We start from the raw sequence: 17,285 nt of genomic DNA, 5'->3' as shown, positions 1-17,285 counted from the left end.
AAGTAAAATACAGAGTAAGTTACCTTCTGAAATGAAATAAATATGTACCTTGGTCACAGTAGGTTCCACTCCATCCTTTCCGACATTCACATTCGTAACTGGTTTTATCAACTGGAATACATCTACCTTTTTTGCACATGTGATCTCTGCAAGGTTCCAGTTCTGCACAACCAGGGGTGACACGTTGCTGCTTTCTTGCTATCATGAAATCAAGTAGCTTTCCATTTAACCTAACGTCTTTTATACAACCTGGAATGTAAAAATATTTTTCAAATGCTTGAAGTCATGGAATCTATAGTGCAATGTTTATCTAATTGAAAAAATCAACTTTGAAAACAATATAAATTAATGCTTTTTTCGGGGGGGGAGTTGATGGTACGTCGGATAAGCGAATCTATACTGTAGATTCTTTCATGATTGAGATTCTTGATATAGTGGTGATTAAAAATCAATAGTCTGAATTGAATCCTGAAAAGCGGAAAAAGAAATTGAATTTCAAAATTTTACACTGACAGATTTAATCCTAAAAATAGATTTTTCACATTGAATTGTTTCAATATTTTTATATTTTAAGTTATTTCATTAAAAAATTATTCATATTTTAAAATAATCAGTTTAAATTGAATAGCTTTTTGGAATTACATGTTTTACATTCCTTACCTCTACTTTCACACAGATGACAGCAGATTATTTAGTCACTTTAAGCAATCTGTGCAAATAAACAAATATAATAAAATCTGCACAATTTTAACATTATGTTATACATATAGCTTTCCAACCGATAGTATTATAATGTAATCTGTGTGTAGTCCTATCAGCATATTTTATGCTCAAATTATCAAAAGTACATACTTGAAGAATATGCCATTCTTCAAAAATATCTAAACCAAATTACGTTCCGTTGGTCACGAAAGGGGAAGGATTTTATAAAATGTAGAGAAAGAAATAAGTATTTGGTCATGACCTCCATATTATGAACTGTAAAAGGTTAAAGGATATATTAAATTGAATACCTGATACACATGTTAATTACGTTTCAGTTAAGACTTCAGGGATCTTACTCATTTTTCCTCAGACATATAAATACAGCAATAAATTACTTAAAATAAAGTACACTTTGTTTTACTCATTTTTAAAGCAATTATAGTAAAATTTCAGTGTATTTTTGGTACTTAGCCCCTTCCCCATTTCCATTAAATAGATTTTTGACTTCAAATAATGAGGCTTTTAATACTGTCATCGCTAAAATTAATTACCGGTAACTTTTGTTTGGTAATCGATTTCACTCTCTTCGCAACACAAGCCGATTTAATAGCGTCTTTAATTTTTACAATCGTAGACACCATAGTACACAGCAGTCAAGTCCCGGATGCGCATGACATCTTCATATTTTTCGACAATCTTTCCCCCTCCCATCTTCATGGTGAGGTTAACAATTTTTTCTTATTAACTTCCCATTGTTTGACTTTTCTCATTAACTTCAATAAAACTCATTGTTAATAACAAAATATTACGCGAAAAAACATAAAATCACTTGAAAATTCAACGTTATAGCGCAAGTTTTCTACTGAACAGACGCATTGACGCTCATATGCAGCTGTCCCGAAAGAGGTAATGTAGTGTGCGCAGTCGTGACTCAACGAACTTGAGTCGTATTCCAAACACAACTTGTCGCGTCCAAACAAGACATACTTGAGGTTCCACTGTAATGTGTTTCTAATAGTAAAACATAGTAAAAAAAATTTTCATATGCACATAATGACAAAGCCATACACTTAAGCAACAGTGAAAATCATATACACAAATAAACATACAGTTATTGTTTTAAACAGTAAAAACGGTATATTTACCATCAAAACTTGATGTATTTCTCAAATGCCATTGACGTAAAGCACTTTTTGCTGCATCCTCTGAAATACCACCAATGAAAAGAGGTGAGGATACTTCCAGGTATTCTTTTGCGCCTTCGTTAACAATCGTTCTAGAGGTGCCATTGTCCACTCGCATGGTAAAATTCTTTTTCACGAGGGTCAGTTCAACGGTATGCGACTCGCCATCAGATACAGTCTCGTAACTAAACATCGTCGAAACGGGATAATTTCCCACATCATAACTCACTCTTATTCTACCCCTGAAAAGTTCAACTGCAAGGTGCTGAGTTTCTCCATTATACAACATGACCCCATATTTTTGCTCTGTTGCAAATGTTACAGAAATCTTGGCGTCTGGTTTCGTATGTAAAGGATCAAGTTCCACGTATGAACCTTCATGAAAGCTTATGCTGGTCAAAGATTCACACAGCTTTCCCGTAAATCCTTGCCAGCACTTGCAGATATAATCCTTTGCATTACTAGGCATGAAACAGTTACCATGCTTGCAGTCGTGATGTTGACAGGGGCTAGTTTGAGGATATAACAAATCCACCATGTTCTCCAGCTCGCAAAACGCACCAGAGAAACCATCCTGGCACTGACATCTGTAGCTGTTGATCCCATCAATACATGTCCCGCCATTCTTACATAAATGGTCTACACAATCATTGATGTTAATGGTGCAGTTGTCCCCGGTAAATCCTAATGCACATGCACAACTAATAGAAGGAAGAAAGGAATCATATTACTATTCAATAATTTTCTGTTGTATGTGTACATAATTATGCTAATAAATATCAACATACCTATATGAATAATTTTCATCTATGCATGTCGCCCCATTCTTACATGGATTAAATTCTTTAGAACAAAAGTTAATTTTCTTTTCACAGTAATTTCCTACAAAAAACGGAACATAATTAATGATGAAATAATAAAAAATAGAAATAAAATAATTCAAACTTCCTAAAAAAATTCATTCAAGTTTGCAACAACAGTACAGCATACCAATTTTCTATTAAATTCCCAATTGTTTTCTTCACTAACCTCTACACCATTTTTTAAGTTTAAAAAATAAGACTCTTTTCTTTTAAAATATAACAGTAATAATTAAATTGATAAGACTATATTATAATTAATGCCATATTATAAATTAATAAATTATTATATATAAATTATCAAATCAAGGCTGCGGAAGATAAAAGAGTTTTGGAAGAATACGTTTTACCATTGAAAACATAGTTGATTGTGGAAAGGAGATAAAATAATAAAAGCATTATATCAATAATAATAATAATTAATGCAATGCTGTAATTATTAACATAATGCATAATTAGCTGCATTATATTAGAACAAAGTGGGTCCCTCTATTCTGTGGCTTTCCAGAAGTAATTGAAAATACCAGAGAGGGCAGAAATAAGCAATGCACTGCCTTCGTACATTAATGGAAATGATGTCACTGACTTACTAAAATCCCAGTTCATAAGATTTAACTAATGAGGACCTGGTAGAAATACATGAGTGTTATAAAAATATACACTGCTCGACATTGAAAATGCAACACCAAGAAGGAGTGGTCAGAAAGTGATGAAATTTGGAAAAAAGACAGAGACAGCAAGCAGAAATAAGTGATCTTTATTTCAAAATGATAGTCAGAATACAGAGCGAGAACGGCAGTAGGATATAGGACCACCGCGGACAGCGATGCACGAAGAAACACGTCTAGGCATAGAGTCGATAAGAGTGCGGATGGTGTCCTGAGGAATGGCTCTCCATTCCCTTTCAACCATTTGCCACAGTTCGTCTTCTGAACGAGGCAGGGGCAGAGTCTGCAAACGGCGTCCAATCACATCCCACACATGTTCGATTGGTGACAGGTCAGGAGAGTACGGTAGCCAAGAAAGCATCTGTATATCTTGCAGAGCATGTTGGCAGATGCGAGCACTGTGTGGTCGGGCGTTATCCTGCTTGAAAATTTGCATTAGACAGCCCCTGAAGGTAGGGGATTGCCACCGGCCGCAGTATCCAAGTATCGTTGGGCCGTCATAGTGCCCTGAATACGAACTAGAGGTGACTTGGAATCGTAGGCAAGAGCACCTGAAACCATTATGCCACGTTGTCGCGCGGTGGGGCGTTCCACAGTTACTGCCGGATTAGATCTGTCTCCACGTCGACGCCACACACGTATGCGGCGACTGTTACTGGATAAAGAGAAGCGTGACTCATCTGAGAACACGACGTTTCGCCATTCTGTCATCCACATCGCTCCAGTCCGGCACCATTCTAAACGTGCCCCTTTTTGGACCATAAGATCACTTTGTGATCAGGCGGGTTCGGGCGTTCTAGCAATCCTACCATTCTAAACGTTGGCGTCTATGCTGTGGGGTCAATGGCAGTCTTCTTAACAGACGCCGTGAGTGCAGGCCACGTTCAACCAATCGACGGGAAATGGTTCTGGTCGACACAGGAACATCCAGGGTATCTTGTACATGCTGCAGAATCGCGGTACAAGTGACTTGACCGTCACAGCTTGTCGGCGGATGCGTCGAACCACGCGTGCTGACATCACTCTGGCTGCACCTGCACCCCTCCTTCTTCCCACATTTCATTGTTCCAACCATGTTCGCCATAGCCGATGCGCCGTGCTCGCATCCATGTGGGTATCAGCTGCGATTTGACGTAAGGACCAACCAGTCTTTCTCAGTCTGATCACTATACTCCTCGTAAAATCGTCTATCTGCTGGAAATGCCTTCGTTGACGGCGGCCTTGCATTCTCTTCTATTACACGTATCATCCGGGATAAAAACCAACTTTCTTCGATAATTCGTCTGGCAGAAATAACGACACGAATATTGCCCATTCTGCGCGTTCATTCCCTTATATCTCACTTCACGTGCGTCGGAGAGCTGCGCATTTCACATCATTCGCATAACTCAGTGACGTGCGTCTACTCTAAAATTTGCATGACCTCTCCTTCTTGGTGTTGCATTTTAAATGTCGAGCAATATAATAGCGCAAAGAATCAGAACATCCAGAATCAAGAAAAATCATGATGAAAGAGATAGCTAAGCTTCTCTCCTTTTGAAGGAGTATTAGCTAAGCTTGAAAACAAAATTCTCAGAACAGAGCAATTTATCCGGGTTTGATTTTTTGTACGGGCAAATGGTGCATGCGCCTGGAGTATCCTCCCACAGTTCTTAATGTACATTAAATTTTATATATTTTATCTATTCTATAAACATTTAAAATTCGATTTATTAATTATTATTTGAAATTTGTAACATATATAATTAAATTTTAAACATATAAAATTAGAAGCATAAACAAAACGTTAAACTATGCATTACAGTTTTTTACAACTTTCCTTAAAAATAGGGCACTCAGCCACTTTTGCCACGGATTGAATCATTAGAAATAATGATTTCTTTCCCGTTTGAAAGAAACTGAAATTCTTAATTCTATATTTTGTTCCTATTTTTGTTTACTGAATTGATAAACAATTTAATTGCATTATTTTAATCACATTTTTATAACTTAATAATAAAGTTTTGAAGTAAAATCAACAAGGATTCTTCCGTTACCTCTACTCATAGAATTTCTTAAAGAACTTATAGAACTTCCTCTACTTCTGGGCGGTAGCTATTAGTCTCAAAACAGCATTTTGCGTGAAATCACTAAAAAGCGTTGAATTACTTTTTAAATTGTTGCCACTCAATATTATTGCCCTGTATTATATTTAAAGAAATGAAATAATGAAGAATCTGCATTGGATGTATGTATGTTTCTCGCACTGTGAAAGAACAACGGTATCTAGAACCATCAAATTTTGAATAATGCAGTCTTCCACCCGAATCTGTGCACCTGGAAGCCCGAATTTTGAATTTCGAATTTGTTTTATTATCTATTTCACATATTGTAAAACTTTAAAGATTATTTGATTAAAACAATCAACGATTTTAATGCCAGCAATAGCAACATTGCACGGAATAAAACATTTTTATCTCAACTCTCTATCGGAAATTCTAAAGATATGCTGTTTTTAAATACTTTTAGCCCAAATGCTCTCGAAACGTGTATAAATGGGAAAAAAAAAAAAAAAAAAAAAAAAGGCCCTTTCGGCGTAATATAAAATCAGAAAGTTTTCAGAATTTTAATGCTCCCTCTACCACCACTTTCTTTCAGGAAAAAGAAAAAAAATTAGAGTTTCAAATGTGTAACTTATACTTTAGACCAGGGTTTCTTAAACTGTGGGTCGCGACCCCCATGCAACATTCAGCAATTTTGATATTTATTTAAGTTATTATAATAATTTTACAATTACCAAATATTTTTACACGATGTATCCGAATATAGATAAAGATAAGACAATGCAGACAAAGAAAAAAACGAAAACGTTTCGACGCATTCTTTTTATAATATAAACGTTCATTTTCCTCGTTTCGCACGTGACGCTGTCATTTCGTCTGTTACTTATTTAAAATTTCACATTGTTCTATGTCCTAAAATTAGAAATTACAGTTAATGACCTAAAACTGCAATAGTATATTACAGTACAAGTGAAAAAATGGACAGTTTCACTCATGCGTGTGTCGGAGTTGCGCAATACTTTTGGGGTCCCACAAAATTTTTGTAAATATTATGGGGTCTTGAGGGTCGCGAAAAAATCTCAGTGATGAAAAGGGGTCGCGACTGAAAAAAGTTTAAGAAACCCTACTTTAGACAACACAAACTAAATGAAAACCATGAAAATAAAGTTACAAGAAGTAGAAATATAATTTCTAAATGAATGCTCTTTCAAGGCATTATTCAATTTGTGATTTTTACATTTAGTAAAAAATAATTTTGCAGCTGCAAAGCAAAATTACTGAATCTATACCCTATTTCGTGGTGGTAGACCAAGATAAACGCTACAATATTAATCGTTGTTAACCAAAATGGCCAACCGAGAGATTTTTATAGCTCGATTAACAACAATGAGAACTACAACATAAACTAAAAATTCTGGTTAGAGTTCGTTTTTCGTTTATAACAACTTGTCGAGATATGACAGAAGCAACTACCATTATTTCAGAATAATCAACTATCATTAAACAGTCACCCGTAAATGAAAAAAAAAGTATGATACGAGAACTATAAATTGTTACGTGAGATATTTCTTATTTATGATGTTGAAATTCTTATCAATATGCTGTTTTAAATAACATAAAAACACATTTAAAAAGTTCATAATTAATTTATTTGTTAACATATTTATAATAACTAATTAATAAGATATATGTGAATAGTATAATGCTATTATTCACATAGATTTTTAAACACATAAAAACACATATTAATAAATAATGCACTAAAAACAATTTCAGAGAACCCGTTTTTACCAGTATATCCTGGACTACATCTGCATTTGTATTCTTCAATTAGATCAATGCAAGTTGCGTTATTTTCGCATTTGTTGTCGACGCAATCATCGATATTGGTTTCGCAACGATCGCCTTCATATCCAGCCGGACAATGACAGCTGTTAAAATGGAAAGAAATAATGTATAATTTTCAGAAAACACTTCAAACTAGCGCTTAAAGTTTTGTAAAAAAGTATGATTTTACTTGTAACATACGCAAAAGACTTTTAGGCATATACCGAATGAAAGCACAAAGTTTCGTATCTTTTCGTTTGGCCATTTAATACTTCTTCAATAACAGCAGAGTGAGATTATTTTCTTTTTGTTACATAATTATTAACATCTGCAAAAGAGTGTTCTCCGTGTTTTTGCAGATGTAGAAAAAGCGTCTCGGTCATTTAACAAAAGCACAAAACGCCACATCATCACGAAAATAGTAATTAGTTTGACAGTTAGGACAGTACTACTAACTTATAAGAACGGTAGCATCCATTTCTGTCTTAAAAGATCTTAATCACTCTAAATATATGGATTATCCAAATGAAAAAATGCTCAGCTAAAAAATTCTTTGTGATTTCAAGACAATAAAATATACTCGTCCGAGTTAAAGGCACATATTGCATTAGAAGAAATCCTTTGAAATGCTTCATTTTGAAAATTCTTGTGCTACATACAGAAGCACGAATTCGCTTATTTTTATCAATTGTCCTGAGATAATCATCAACCCAAAGCAGATTCAGTTTCAATGGAATGAACACAAGATAGCAGTATGGACTGTAAAGGCAATATCACTCTGCGGTTGTTTTGACTGTGTTTTGTCTCTGCTGTTTGCCCACAAATCGTTGACACATCTTTCGTGGGATATGCCATCTTCTTACTTATCTATTCTTCTTTAGTGAAAAATTTAGGGTAAAGTAAGTAACCGTCAAAAATTTTGGGTATCATATTTGAATCAAAATATCCATTTCAACCGCTTGCGAATCTATCTGAATGATGTTTTTGCGTGACATCTGTTACATAAGGACAGAATAAAGGACTGTTTTTGTAAAACAGACTGTAAAATAGATTTAAAATGAATTCAGAAGAGATTTTTTTTTTGTGACATCCGTAAATACCTACACGTGCGTACGTATGTATATCGCATCACTCAAAAATTAGCCGTAGAAAGTTGAAATTTTGTATGTGGACTGATAAAAGATCTAGTTGTGCATCTCTCTTTTAGTTGCAATCGGCCGCACCAAACACAAACACACAGATATATATATATATATATATATATATATATATAATTTTATTGTTCGAAATCTAATATTATATTTTGTATGTTTCAAAATTATATCTTTCACATTTTGCTGCTCTAATACTTGTTCTTCCACCCTGCTCACCTAACCTTTCTTTTGAAGGGGGCGATATGTAAGAGACAACAAAATATGATAGCTGTTTCAAAAAAATAATTGGCAACTTCAAAATTAACATTCTAAATTTGGTGATCTGCCCCTAAATTTATCTCTTCTCACAGGTTCCAGATTTTCTATCTTACGTAACTTTTTAATGCAGATGCCTCTTGACCAATCACCAAATTGCAAACCAAAACTTTTCTCTTCGCGTGCTTCCATCTTGCATAACTACGCACTTCAGCTTTGCTCTCTACTGTGCTAAGATGCAATTTCGCTGGCTTGCTTTCTACTGCAGATTTTAATGGGAAAAATCATTAGCTGCGTCTATTATTTGTTGTTCTCTTTAAAACACATAATTTAATACTGAAACAAGATACTTAATGTTCGGAGTAGTAATGGTCGACAAATAAATAATTTACTAGAAACACAGCCTTATAAAAAATACGAAAATCGATTATTCAAATAAACTCACTAACCGAGATCGTTTAAGTGAATTCAGATAATTGACGTTGTACCATATTGAAGAAAGGTAACAGTCCGGTGTTTAATGTCGTATAGATACTACGAAACATCCAAAATTACTTTTAGCATATTTAGGTACAGTTAGTTGCACACGTACCTGAACCGTCCTGCTTCCAACACTTTGCATGTTCCACCATTCTCGCAAGGGTTTCCATAGCAAGCGTCTATGACATACTCACAGTTAATGCCATGGTAGCCAGGAGCACAAATGCATTCATAATCTCTAAGAGGTTTGGGTCTACATGTCGCTCCATTCTGGCAAGGAAAAGTGTAACAGGCATCGCATTTCGCAAGCACTTCTGCTTCTGGTTTTCCTGTAAAAACCAAGTACCAGCTGAAAAAAATCTATTTCATAAACTCATTTTAAAATTTCTGTGCTGTATTTCATTTAAGATGACTTTTCATTACTTAAGGTGTAATTACTTTATGTCATACGAAAATTTTAGAAATTTAATTATTTTAAAATTTAATAAAAATTATAGTAATAAATATAATAAACTATATTTCTAGAGCTGTGCGAAAAAATATCTGCACTAAAATTTACCGAAAACTGTTTTCAGGCATGTGACTTCGATATATGAAATACATCCACTTTCTGTTATCACACGGTAATTAATTTCTTGATAATAAAAAGTGAGAAAATCACAGTGGATATGGGTGAAAAATGAGAGAAATTCGATGATTTTAGAAATAAAAGTGACATTCAGAGAATTGAAGAATTATTATTCGAAAAAATGTTGAAAGCAAACATCCTCGACTGCGAAAAGCATCTGTTACAGAGCACGGTAAACAGTTAAGGATTTTGTTGTTATAATTAACGGAAAATTCTCGGTAATAACACTAGCGTGTCACGTTGCAAATAATACAACGTGTGTTCTTTGAATTTGATAAATATATCTTTATAAACTGCATGTTCTAATTCAGGAAGTTCATCATCTCGGCTTCCGAAAGTTGACTTTTATACTGATGTATCTCTTGCCAAAAACTAAGATATTTATGAATGCTCCAAGCTGCAAATATGAAAAAATGTTTTCAATAATATGTATATAATATATTTGTAATGATTTTGGATACAAGATGAAAACAATTAGCTTTTAATTAAGGCCAGAATGGAATGAAATTAGAAGGTAGTTGAAATACCCATGGCGCAGAAGATGACTGAAATTTCAAATAAATGAGGCAAGTCAGAAAAGGCACCAATCATTTTACAGTAGTATCTGCAATGGTGGTGGCGGTACAATGTATAACGACGCAAGTGCAATCAACTGGAGCCGTCATGAAGATTAAATATTCATATTTATTTCTGAATAGGAATAATTCTTTAGCAACGCACTTTTTAAAAAGCACTCATCACAATGGGTGCAATCTGCACCATTGTGATGTGTGCAATTTTATATAAAACGCAATTCCATTTTTAGAACAATGCATGGAAACTACAGAGCGGTGTACAGATGCTAGTTAGGCGACATACGAGTGGAAAAGTTAAGTGCACACAACACAGAACAATTGAAGTATTTATAGGCTCGGTTCCTCGTTTCAATCCTGAACAGCGACTGGGCAAGACCTTGCAGCAATGCGGATTACTGAAGAATAATTACCGACGTAAAATGGCGTAGCACAGGTCCTGTGAAGTGGTTGTATCTAAATAAAATTAGAACTAAAAGGTCTACTGTCAACGAAGTTACTAATTTTGTTAGTACTTGTCTTTCATATTTCATATTGTTGCGTGCGTACGGTTTTGTAATGGACTGAATGCAGAAGTCGATAAAAAGCTCATAAAAGTGATTCTTATTCCATGAAATAAAACGAAATGCTGAAATTTCCTCAGAGATATTCGTACAGTATCGCAATATCTCATAATAGTTATATTTTAAAGTACTAAAACGTTAACCAGAACTCAATTCAAAAGACAGAGAAAGCTAATCCAATCTCACCGCGAATTCGCTATAATCAATAATAGCACTAAGTAAACAACTCAACTGAGATATTTCGCTTCGGCTTTTTAATCATGCACGAGAACATTCTGGTAATTTTTATTTTCTCGAGGTTTCTGGAAAGCAAAAGAGTAGAATTACAGTTACAGCTAACAAACAATTGCATTTATTCAATTTGAATGTAAGTTACGAGATATCTATTTATTAAATGCGCGTGCTCCTGTATTTTTACCTTTTCGGCGTAGCTTTCTCCTTAGACTCGTCACGCGCTGCATTGCACGGGGAAATAAAACAATTTTAATTACAATTCTACTAAAAAAATCTAAATAAATACAAAATCCGTAACAATATTTTACATTTTATTTAGAGAATCTCTCTCTCTAACTATCTCTAAATACTTGTCATCCTTTTCTTAATTTTTCTAACTACTTCATCCTCACTATCATGGTTGTTTAAACACGTTCATTTTAAAAAAGGAGAACATGCATGTTTAAAAACTATTCCCAAATTTTTATGGTCGAAGCCAATTCTATTCAACACATAACTGCAGGAAATTCTTAATTATATCAATTCTGATTCAAATATTGCTAACGAAAAAAGAAGAAATCAAAGTCTGGTGATTTTCTGCTTGATATTTCAAAATTCTATCTATTGTTTTATAAATACAAGATATACTATTCATAAATATAATCTAAATAGACTTAAGTACAACGGATAAGTCCATTTCGTCCCTCCCCCCACCAACCTTGAATCATTATTTGGAGCAAAAGTAAGAGATAATGCCGAACTCCTTCACAAATAATTTCATTTTTGAATAATACTGCATTTTCTTAATTAATGCCTTTAGAACGAACCTGTGCAAACAAAACCGCTTGATGCAGCTGTCAGTACCAATTTGTCTTTCATAGCTCGAGGCTCCGCACATCTCGCAATTCCTGGTTCTATGTAATCTTGTTTAATCCACTCAGAAAGCCAGCGTAGGTTACAGTCGCAGTAAAGAGGATTAGCTCCTAAAGCTCTAAAAACAAAAACGAGCAGAATCTAATTATCAGTAAATGAATTACGCATAATATATAATTTCATAAAAATACTGGTAGATTTCAAATAACATTTAATCGGAAGCGGATGATGTTATCAAGGACGGAACTGTCAAAATAATTTTTGAGTCTCTTTTATTAAATAATGAATGTTATTAAATAACGAATTTTGCTGTCAAGAAAATTATTTTAAACATTCACTTTTAACAGCATGTGGTGTGCAATAAAGCTGAAAACGGGCATGTTTATGATAAGCAGGAACGGAAACATACAAATTCGTATGAATCAAACAAATTATCATGAATTACAAATGTGTTAACAAAAATGTTCTGTTACAGAAATTCGAGATGTGAAAAAAGAAATCATATAAAGGCATCTAAAAATCATTCATCAGATAACAATTCATAATAAAAATTTTAAGTTTCAAGAAACCTTTTTACATTTGCACAATTCATTAAAACCTGTCTATGAACTAAATAGGAAATAACTTAGGAAATAACTCTTCTTGATAATAATAATTAACAAAGTTAATAAGTAAGAAAGAGCACGAATAGTTTAAGTTAGTTTTGTTAGTGAATAGTAAGTTTTGTCAATTTTCTTTTTTATATTAAGTAATTATATGTTATAGAAATATAAATTTTACGCGTTACGTGTCATTATAATATGTTACAGAAATAAAAATTAAAAATATAAATAAGTGCTGCTTTTAATACACATATAAAAGAATCTTTATCACTGAAATTTCAAAAAATAAAAGTGAGTAATGAAAATTTTTGAAATAACATTAATTTATACATACATATGAGTTATAGAAACAAGTTCTCGAAAAGCCCCATCGGGAATCATCGATATATCATTTCCTTGTAATGACCTGAAATAAAACGAAAAGTCATTATAAAACGATAATAATACAACATCAAATTTAATTTTCTTTCAGAAATTAAGTGTCAAATTTAATTTCTGAAAGGAAATTAAATTTGATGCCATTTGTGGATCATCTGAAAAAAGAACGTAGTATTTACAAAAAAGCAATCTCCATAAAGCTCAATAAATTAATTAGAATATCCTGCATTTAATTTATCTGTCAAAGAAATGTGCATTGCTTCTTTCTTCAACTCACCACTACATTTAAAAAAAAAAGTTATTAAAAATGCTTTTAAGTGTCAGTAAATTGCGCAAAAACGCGATAGAAGGAAACGATAATTTTGAAATAAGTTAAAAAATTTAAGATCGTATACTACGTAAAATGTAAAGGTTTAAAGCACGTGTATTATATTTTCGTACACGCCGATTCATTTGTAGAAATTTATGTTAATTAACCGGTTATCTTATTATTTTGCCTATACTTTCGTTTCTAATTTCGTCAACTCAAATCTGCATGAAAACTAATTAATGCGTTTAAGCGTAGAAATCTCGCATTCGAAAACTTTAGGCAACCATCGCTAATTGATCACTTTTTTACTTCCCCCTATTACTGAATTATCTAATCGCTTTAGCTTTGGTAGTCTTTGGTATCTAATCGCTTTAGCTTTAGTAGTTGCTTCGTGAAAATATTTAGAACTTCAGTAGGCGCGTTTTACTTTGCATTTGACCCTTTAGTTTAGCTGACTCATTTGTTTAATGCTATCCTGCAAGTAGTGGCTTTTGCTGTTTTGTAATTGGATAGCTTGTGTAACCATCGAGCTGATGTATAAATAAAAAGGTTTATTCTAACCCTTCTTTAGAGTTTAGAAGAATAAAGAACTTCACTTTAGATCTGACAGGACGATAAGTCGTTTGATTGTCTTTATTGTTCTAAGGCTGATTTGAAGGAGTGTTTAAGCGCACATATATTTACTGTAAATAATTATGACTTAAATAATTCGTATGATACTGAAATAAGAAACGAAATCTTAGGCAAATCGCAAAGTTAAATTTAAAAACAGTAAGGAAAGTTTCAAAAAGTCTTTTATCTTAGTTTCTAAAGTTATTGTGATGACTTCCACTCACAATATGGCGTTTGAATTCTAGAAATAAAGTTTTATTTACGTTTAACAATTACTAATGAATGGGGGGAAAGATAATACCATTAGTCTATTTTTTAAAAAGGGAATCCATTATTAATTCATATATAAGCTTGATTACAGTAATAAGTGCTGAATTCTTACATTTGAATTACAGCTAAAAAACGAATTTTGCATAACTTTATGATAAATTGCTACAGATATAGTATATTAGAAGTTTAAAACAGACGAATTTGTTTTAAGCTTCTTAATTTTGAGTTTGTTGGTTTACAACAAACTCAAAATGCCAACAAGTTTGTTTGCCAACAAGTCTGAAAAACATTAAATACTGGAAAGAATAAATAATGCACAAACTATTTTATTACACTTCTCGAAATATTCATTATATTTTACACAAAAGTGTTTAAAATATATTTCAGATAATTTTCCACAATTAAATAACATTTTTCTGACATTTTATTATAATGAGGCAAGGGGGGATATTAGGAAGGGAGGGAGATTGGGAAAAGCATAAAATTTCATCTGAATAAAAAGATTTAATAATAAATTTTAAGAAACAATTACTATGAAACATTCAGGAAGGGAATGTGATTGATTACTCACAGAATTCGAAGAGATTTCAATCCTAAAAGACTGTCTTTTTGGATGCACTGCAGTTTGTTGTAACTCAAAATGCTACAAAATAAATTGAAAAAAATATGCATAAAGGTATAATAAAATGATATAAAAACTTCTGAATTTTTTTTAGAAGATAATAACTGTACGTTATGTTTTTTGTTTAAGAAAATTACAAATACTACTTCCGAAAATATTAATGCATTTAAGTAAATCAACATTACATTTTGGTATTAATCACTAATATTTTGCTTATACCACAAGCAGTCTAGTTTTTAAATTAGTAGTTAGGTTAAAGAAATTCCGGCAAATATGTGTTTCTGCTCATGGGATTCGATTTTATTCTATGTCCGTTGAATTATGGAGTTACAGCTGTGATGGCTGTAACAGAATATACCGAAGTGCAAGAGGTTCCAACATCCACAATGCTTACAGCTTATTCTCAAAATAAGATCATACGGATATGGATAATAACAATGGATGTTTTATTTAATAATTTTAAATCAGAACATTTAGAAAGGCTTTCTTTCATAAGTTTCAACGGTAAATTGCTAATTTAGTGATTCTGTAGCAGCCTGCAATGTAACAATATTTCAATCTGTATCACGATTTTGTACCTCAGGTATGGCCTAATAAGTTCTGAAGTTCTGATTTAAATTTCTCAGTGTTAATTTTGAAACGTTAGTCTGATATAATTAAAATACTGTCTAAATGTTGATTCATCAAGTTACACCATTAAGCTCGCTAAGCACTTATGCTAGATGTGACAGCAGTTGAAAGCCAGACTCTGTAAGTTTTCATTTCGTAAAATAAAACGATACTGGATAAAAAAAAAATGATCAACCATTACATTATGTCTGAAGTTTATGTGCGACCAGAATTTCCGAACGGAGCAAAAATAATAGATTATCCATTTTTCTTGATCCAGTAGGAGCTTCTCATTGTTATCTTTATTGCAGATCCATCAAAAATTTTCTTTCCAAATCTGAGTTTACACTATATGTCCACTTCGATACATTAAAAATTCTGCATTAATACGTTTTTATAATCTGAGCAAATTCTTTTTAGACGAACCTTTAAATCGGGTCTAATTAAGACATTTAGAGGACCTAACATTTTAAAGATTTGGGTACCTCGACACATGTTTAGGCCTATTTTTTCTTCCTTCCATCTCTATCTAAGTTTTGATTTAGCTGCACCATGTATTCTATAGCAAAACCAGCAATGAAAAATGTTTTGGTGCCTCCTTTCCTTAGTGTCTTAAACTGCTTAATGGTTAATCCAGCCTTGCTGTAAATATGAGCATAGAACTAAAATAACAAAGATCAATTTAACTGTACTTTCTCTCTAGTTCTACTTCTACTTCAGAAAAGTGCTGAGTGTTGTACACAACAGTTTGTCTGGTAACCGTTGTTTAACATGAGAAAACAATGCATTAAGCAAGTTTCCTTTTTGATTGATAATTATATTTAATTTGGCACGAAAAACTTTGCGATATTGTGTTGATTATGGGAAAGTATCCTAATAAAAGTATTTTTCATACGCGAAATATATGAAATGTTTAATTTATCTGTCGTAAATGTTACTGTATACAAATTAGCAAATGATCAAAAAAAAGGACTATAATTATTATTAATATCAGACGCTAAAATAAAAATCTTCACATATTTAAATAAGATTGACAGTACTTACAGCGTTGACAGTTTGCTCAAATTGGAGACTATGTTGTCAGGCAAAACGGTAATCTGATTATTGCTGAGATCTCTGAAAAACAAATTGTAAAAATTCCATATTAGTACTAAGTTTTCATGAAAATCTGAAAGAAATAAACGTGAAACAGTTGCGGCTGACAAAGAATACATTTAGCCGCAGTTGTTAAAGAGGCAATTCTAAAAATGTAGTCTATTTCAGGTGTGTGCAGTAGACAGTAACAGTACAAACTTTTACTGAATACACTTGAAAATTTAAAAGTTCACTTATTCAAATCGCTAGTTTTCCTTTCAAGCTTAAGTTATAATATAAAAATAAATTTACATTTTGCACTAGAGTACACTGCGAAAAAAAAATGGGACAATTCTATATTTCCCGTTCTACTGGGCCGATTGACGAAATTCAAATTGTGTTTTCCATATCTTGAAAGCGCGACTTAGAATAGGATACATATAAGATTTATAAATAGCTTTGTTCTAACATAGGTATTTTGACACAAAATCGGAATTTTTCTGAAATACATACAATTTTTTTTCCACATTTCGATTCTACGACTCAAATTAAGCCTAGACATTGAATTTTGTAATTTTTGGTGAGAAATTAAAAAAATTATCTAGGCGAAATTTTTTTAGTTTGCTCCAAGACTAATTTACTTGGCGAATTTCCTAATTTATGGCAACTTATTTTCCTCTCCTTTTTCTTCATTGTCCACGAGCGGGGAAAAAGTCATCGTTCATACTTTCAAATAATCTTAACAAAGTCCGTCAACCCCATTTTCAGTTCTTATAATAAATAC

At 32.7% G+C, this 17,285-nt stretch overlaps 1 protein-coding gene across 3 annotated transcripts in view; it reads right to left on the bottom strand.

Moving 5' to 3' along the window:
- The window catches only part of sli (slit guidance ligand), a 561,787-nt gene that overhangs the window by 2,824 nt on the left and 541,678 nt on the right, over window positions 1–17,285 (bottom strand). For all 3 annotated transcript variants that reach the window (XM_085820062.1, XM_085820064.1, XM_085820063.1), the window contains 9 exons: window positions 16,472–16,543; window positions 14,768–14,839; window positions 12,961–13,032; window positions 11,979–12,142; window positions 9,288–9,504; window positions 7,251–7,390; window positions 2,678–2,771; window positions 1,851–2,590; window positions 49–249 (listed from right to left, as the gene is read on the bottom strand). In XM_085820062.1, the coding sequence (XP_085676188.1) occupies window positions 49–249; window positions 1,851–2,590; window positions 2,678–2,771; window positions 7,251–7,390; window positions 9,288–9,504; window positions 11,979–12,142; window positions 12,961–13,032; window positions 14,768–14,839; window positions 16,472–16,543 (1,772 nt within the window). The remainder of the gene's footprint in view (window positions 1–48; window positions 250–1,850; window positions 2,591–2,677; window positions 2,772–7,250; window positions 7,391–9,287; window positions 9,505–11,978; window positions 12,143–12,960; window positions 13,033–14,767; window positions 14,840–16,471; window positions 16,544–17,285) is intronic.

The sequence above is a fragment of the Stegodyphus dumicola genome, chromosome 7, assembly GCF_044657685.1.
Source record: "Stegodyphus dumicola isolate Sdum_Otavi_A_Nest chromosome 7, ASM4465768v1".
NCBI lineage: Eukaryota > Metazoa > Arthropoda > Arachnida > Araneae > Eresidae > Stegodyphus > Stegodyphus dumicola.
Note: the sequence above shows the minus strand (reverse complement) of the source record. Positions and strands in the feature narration are given on the sequence as shown.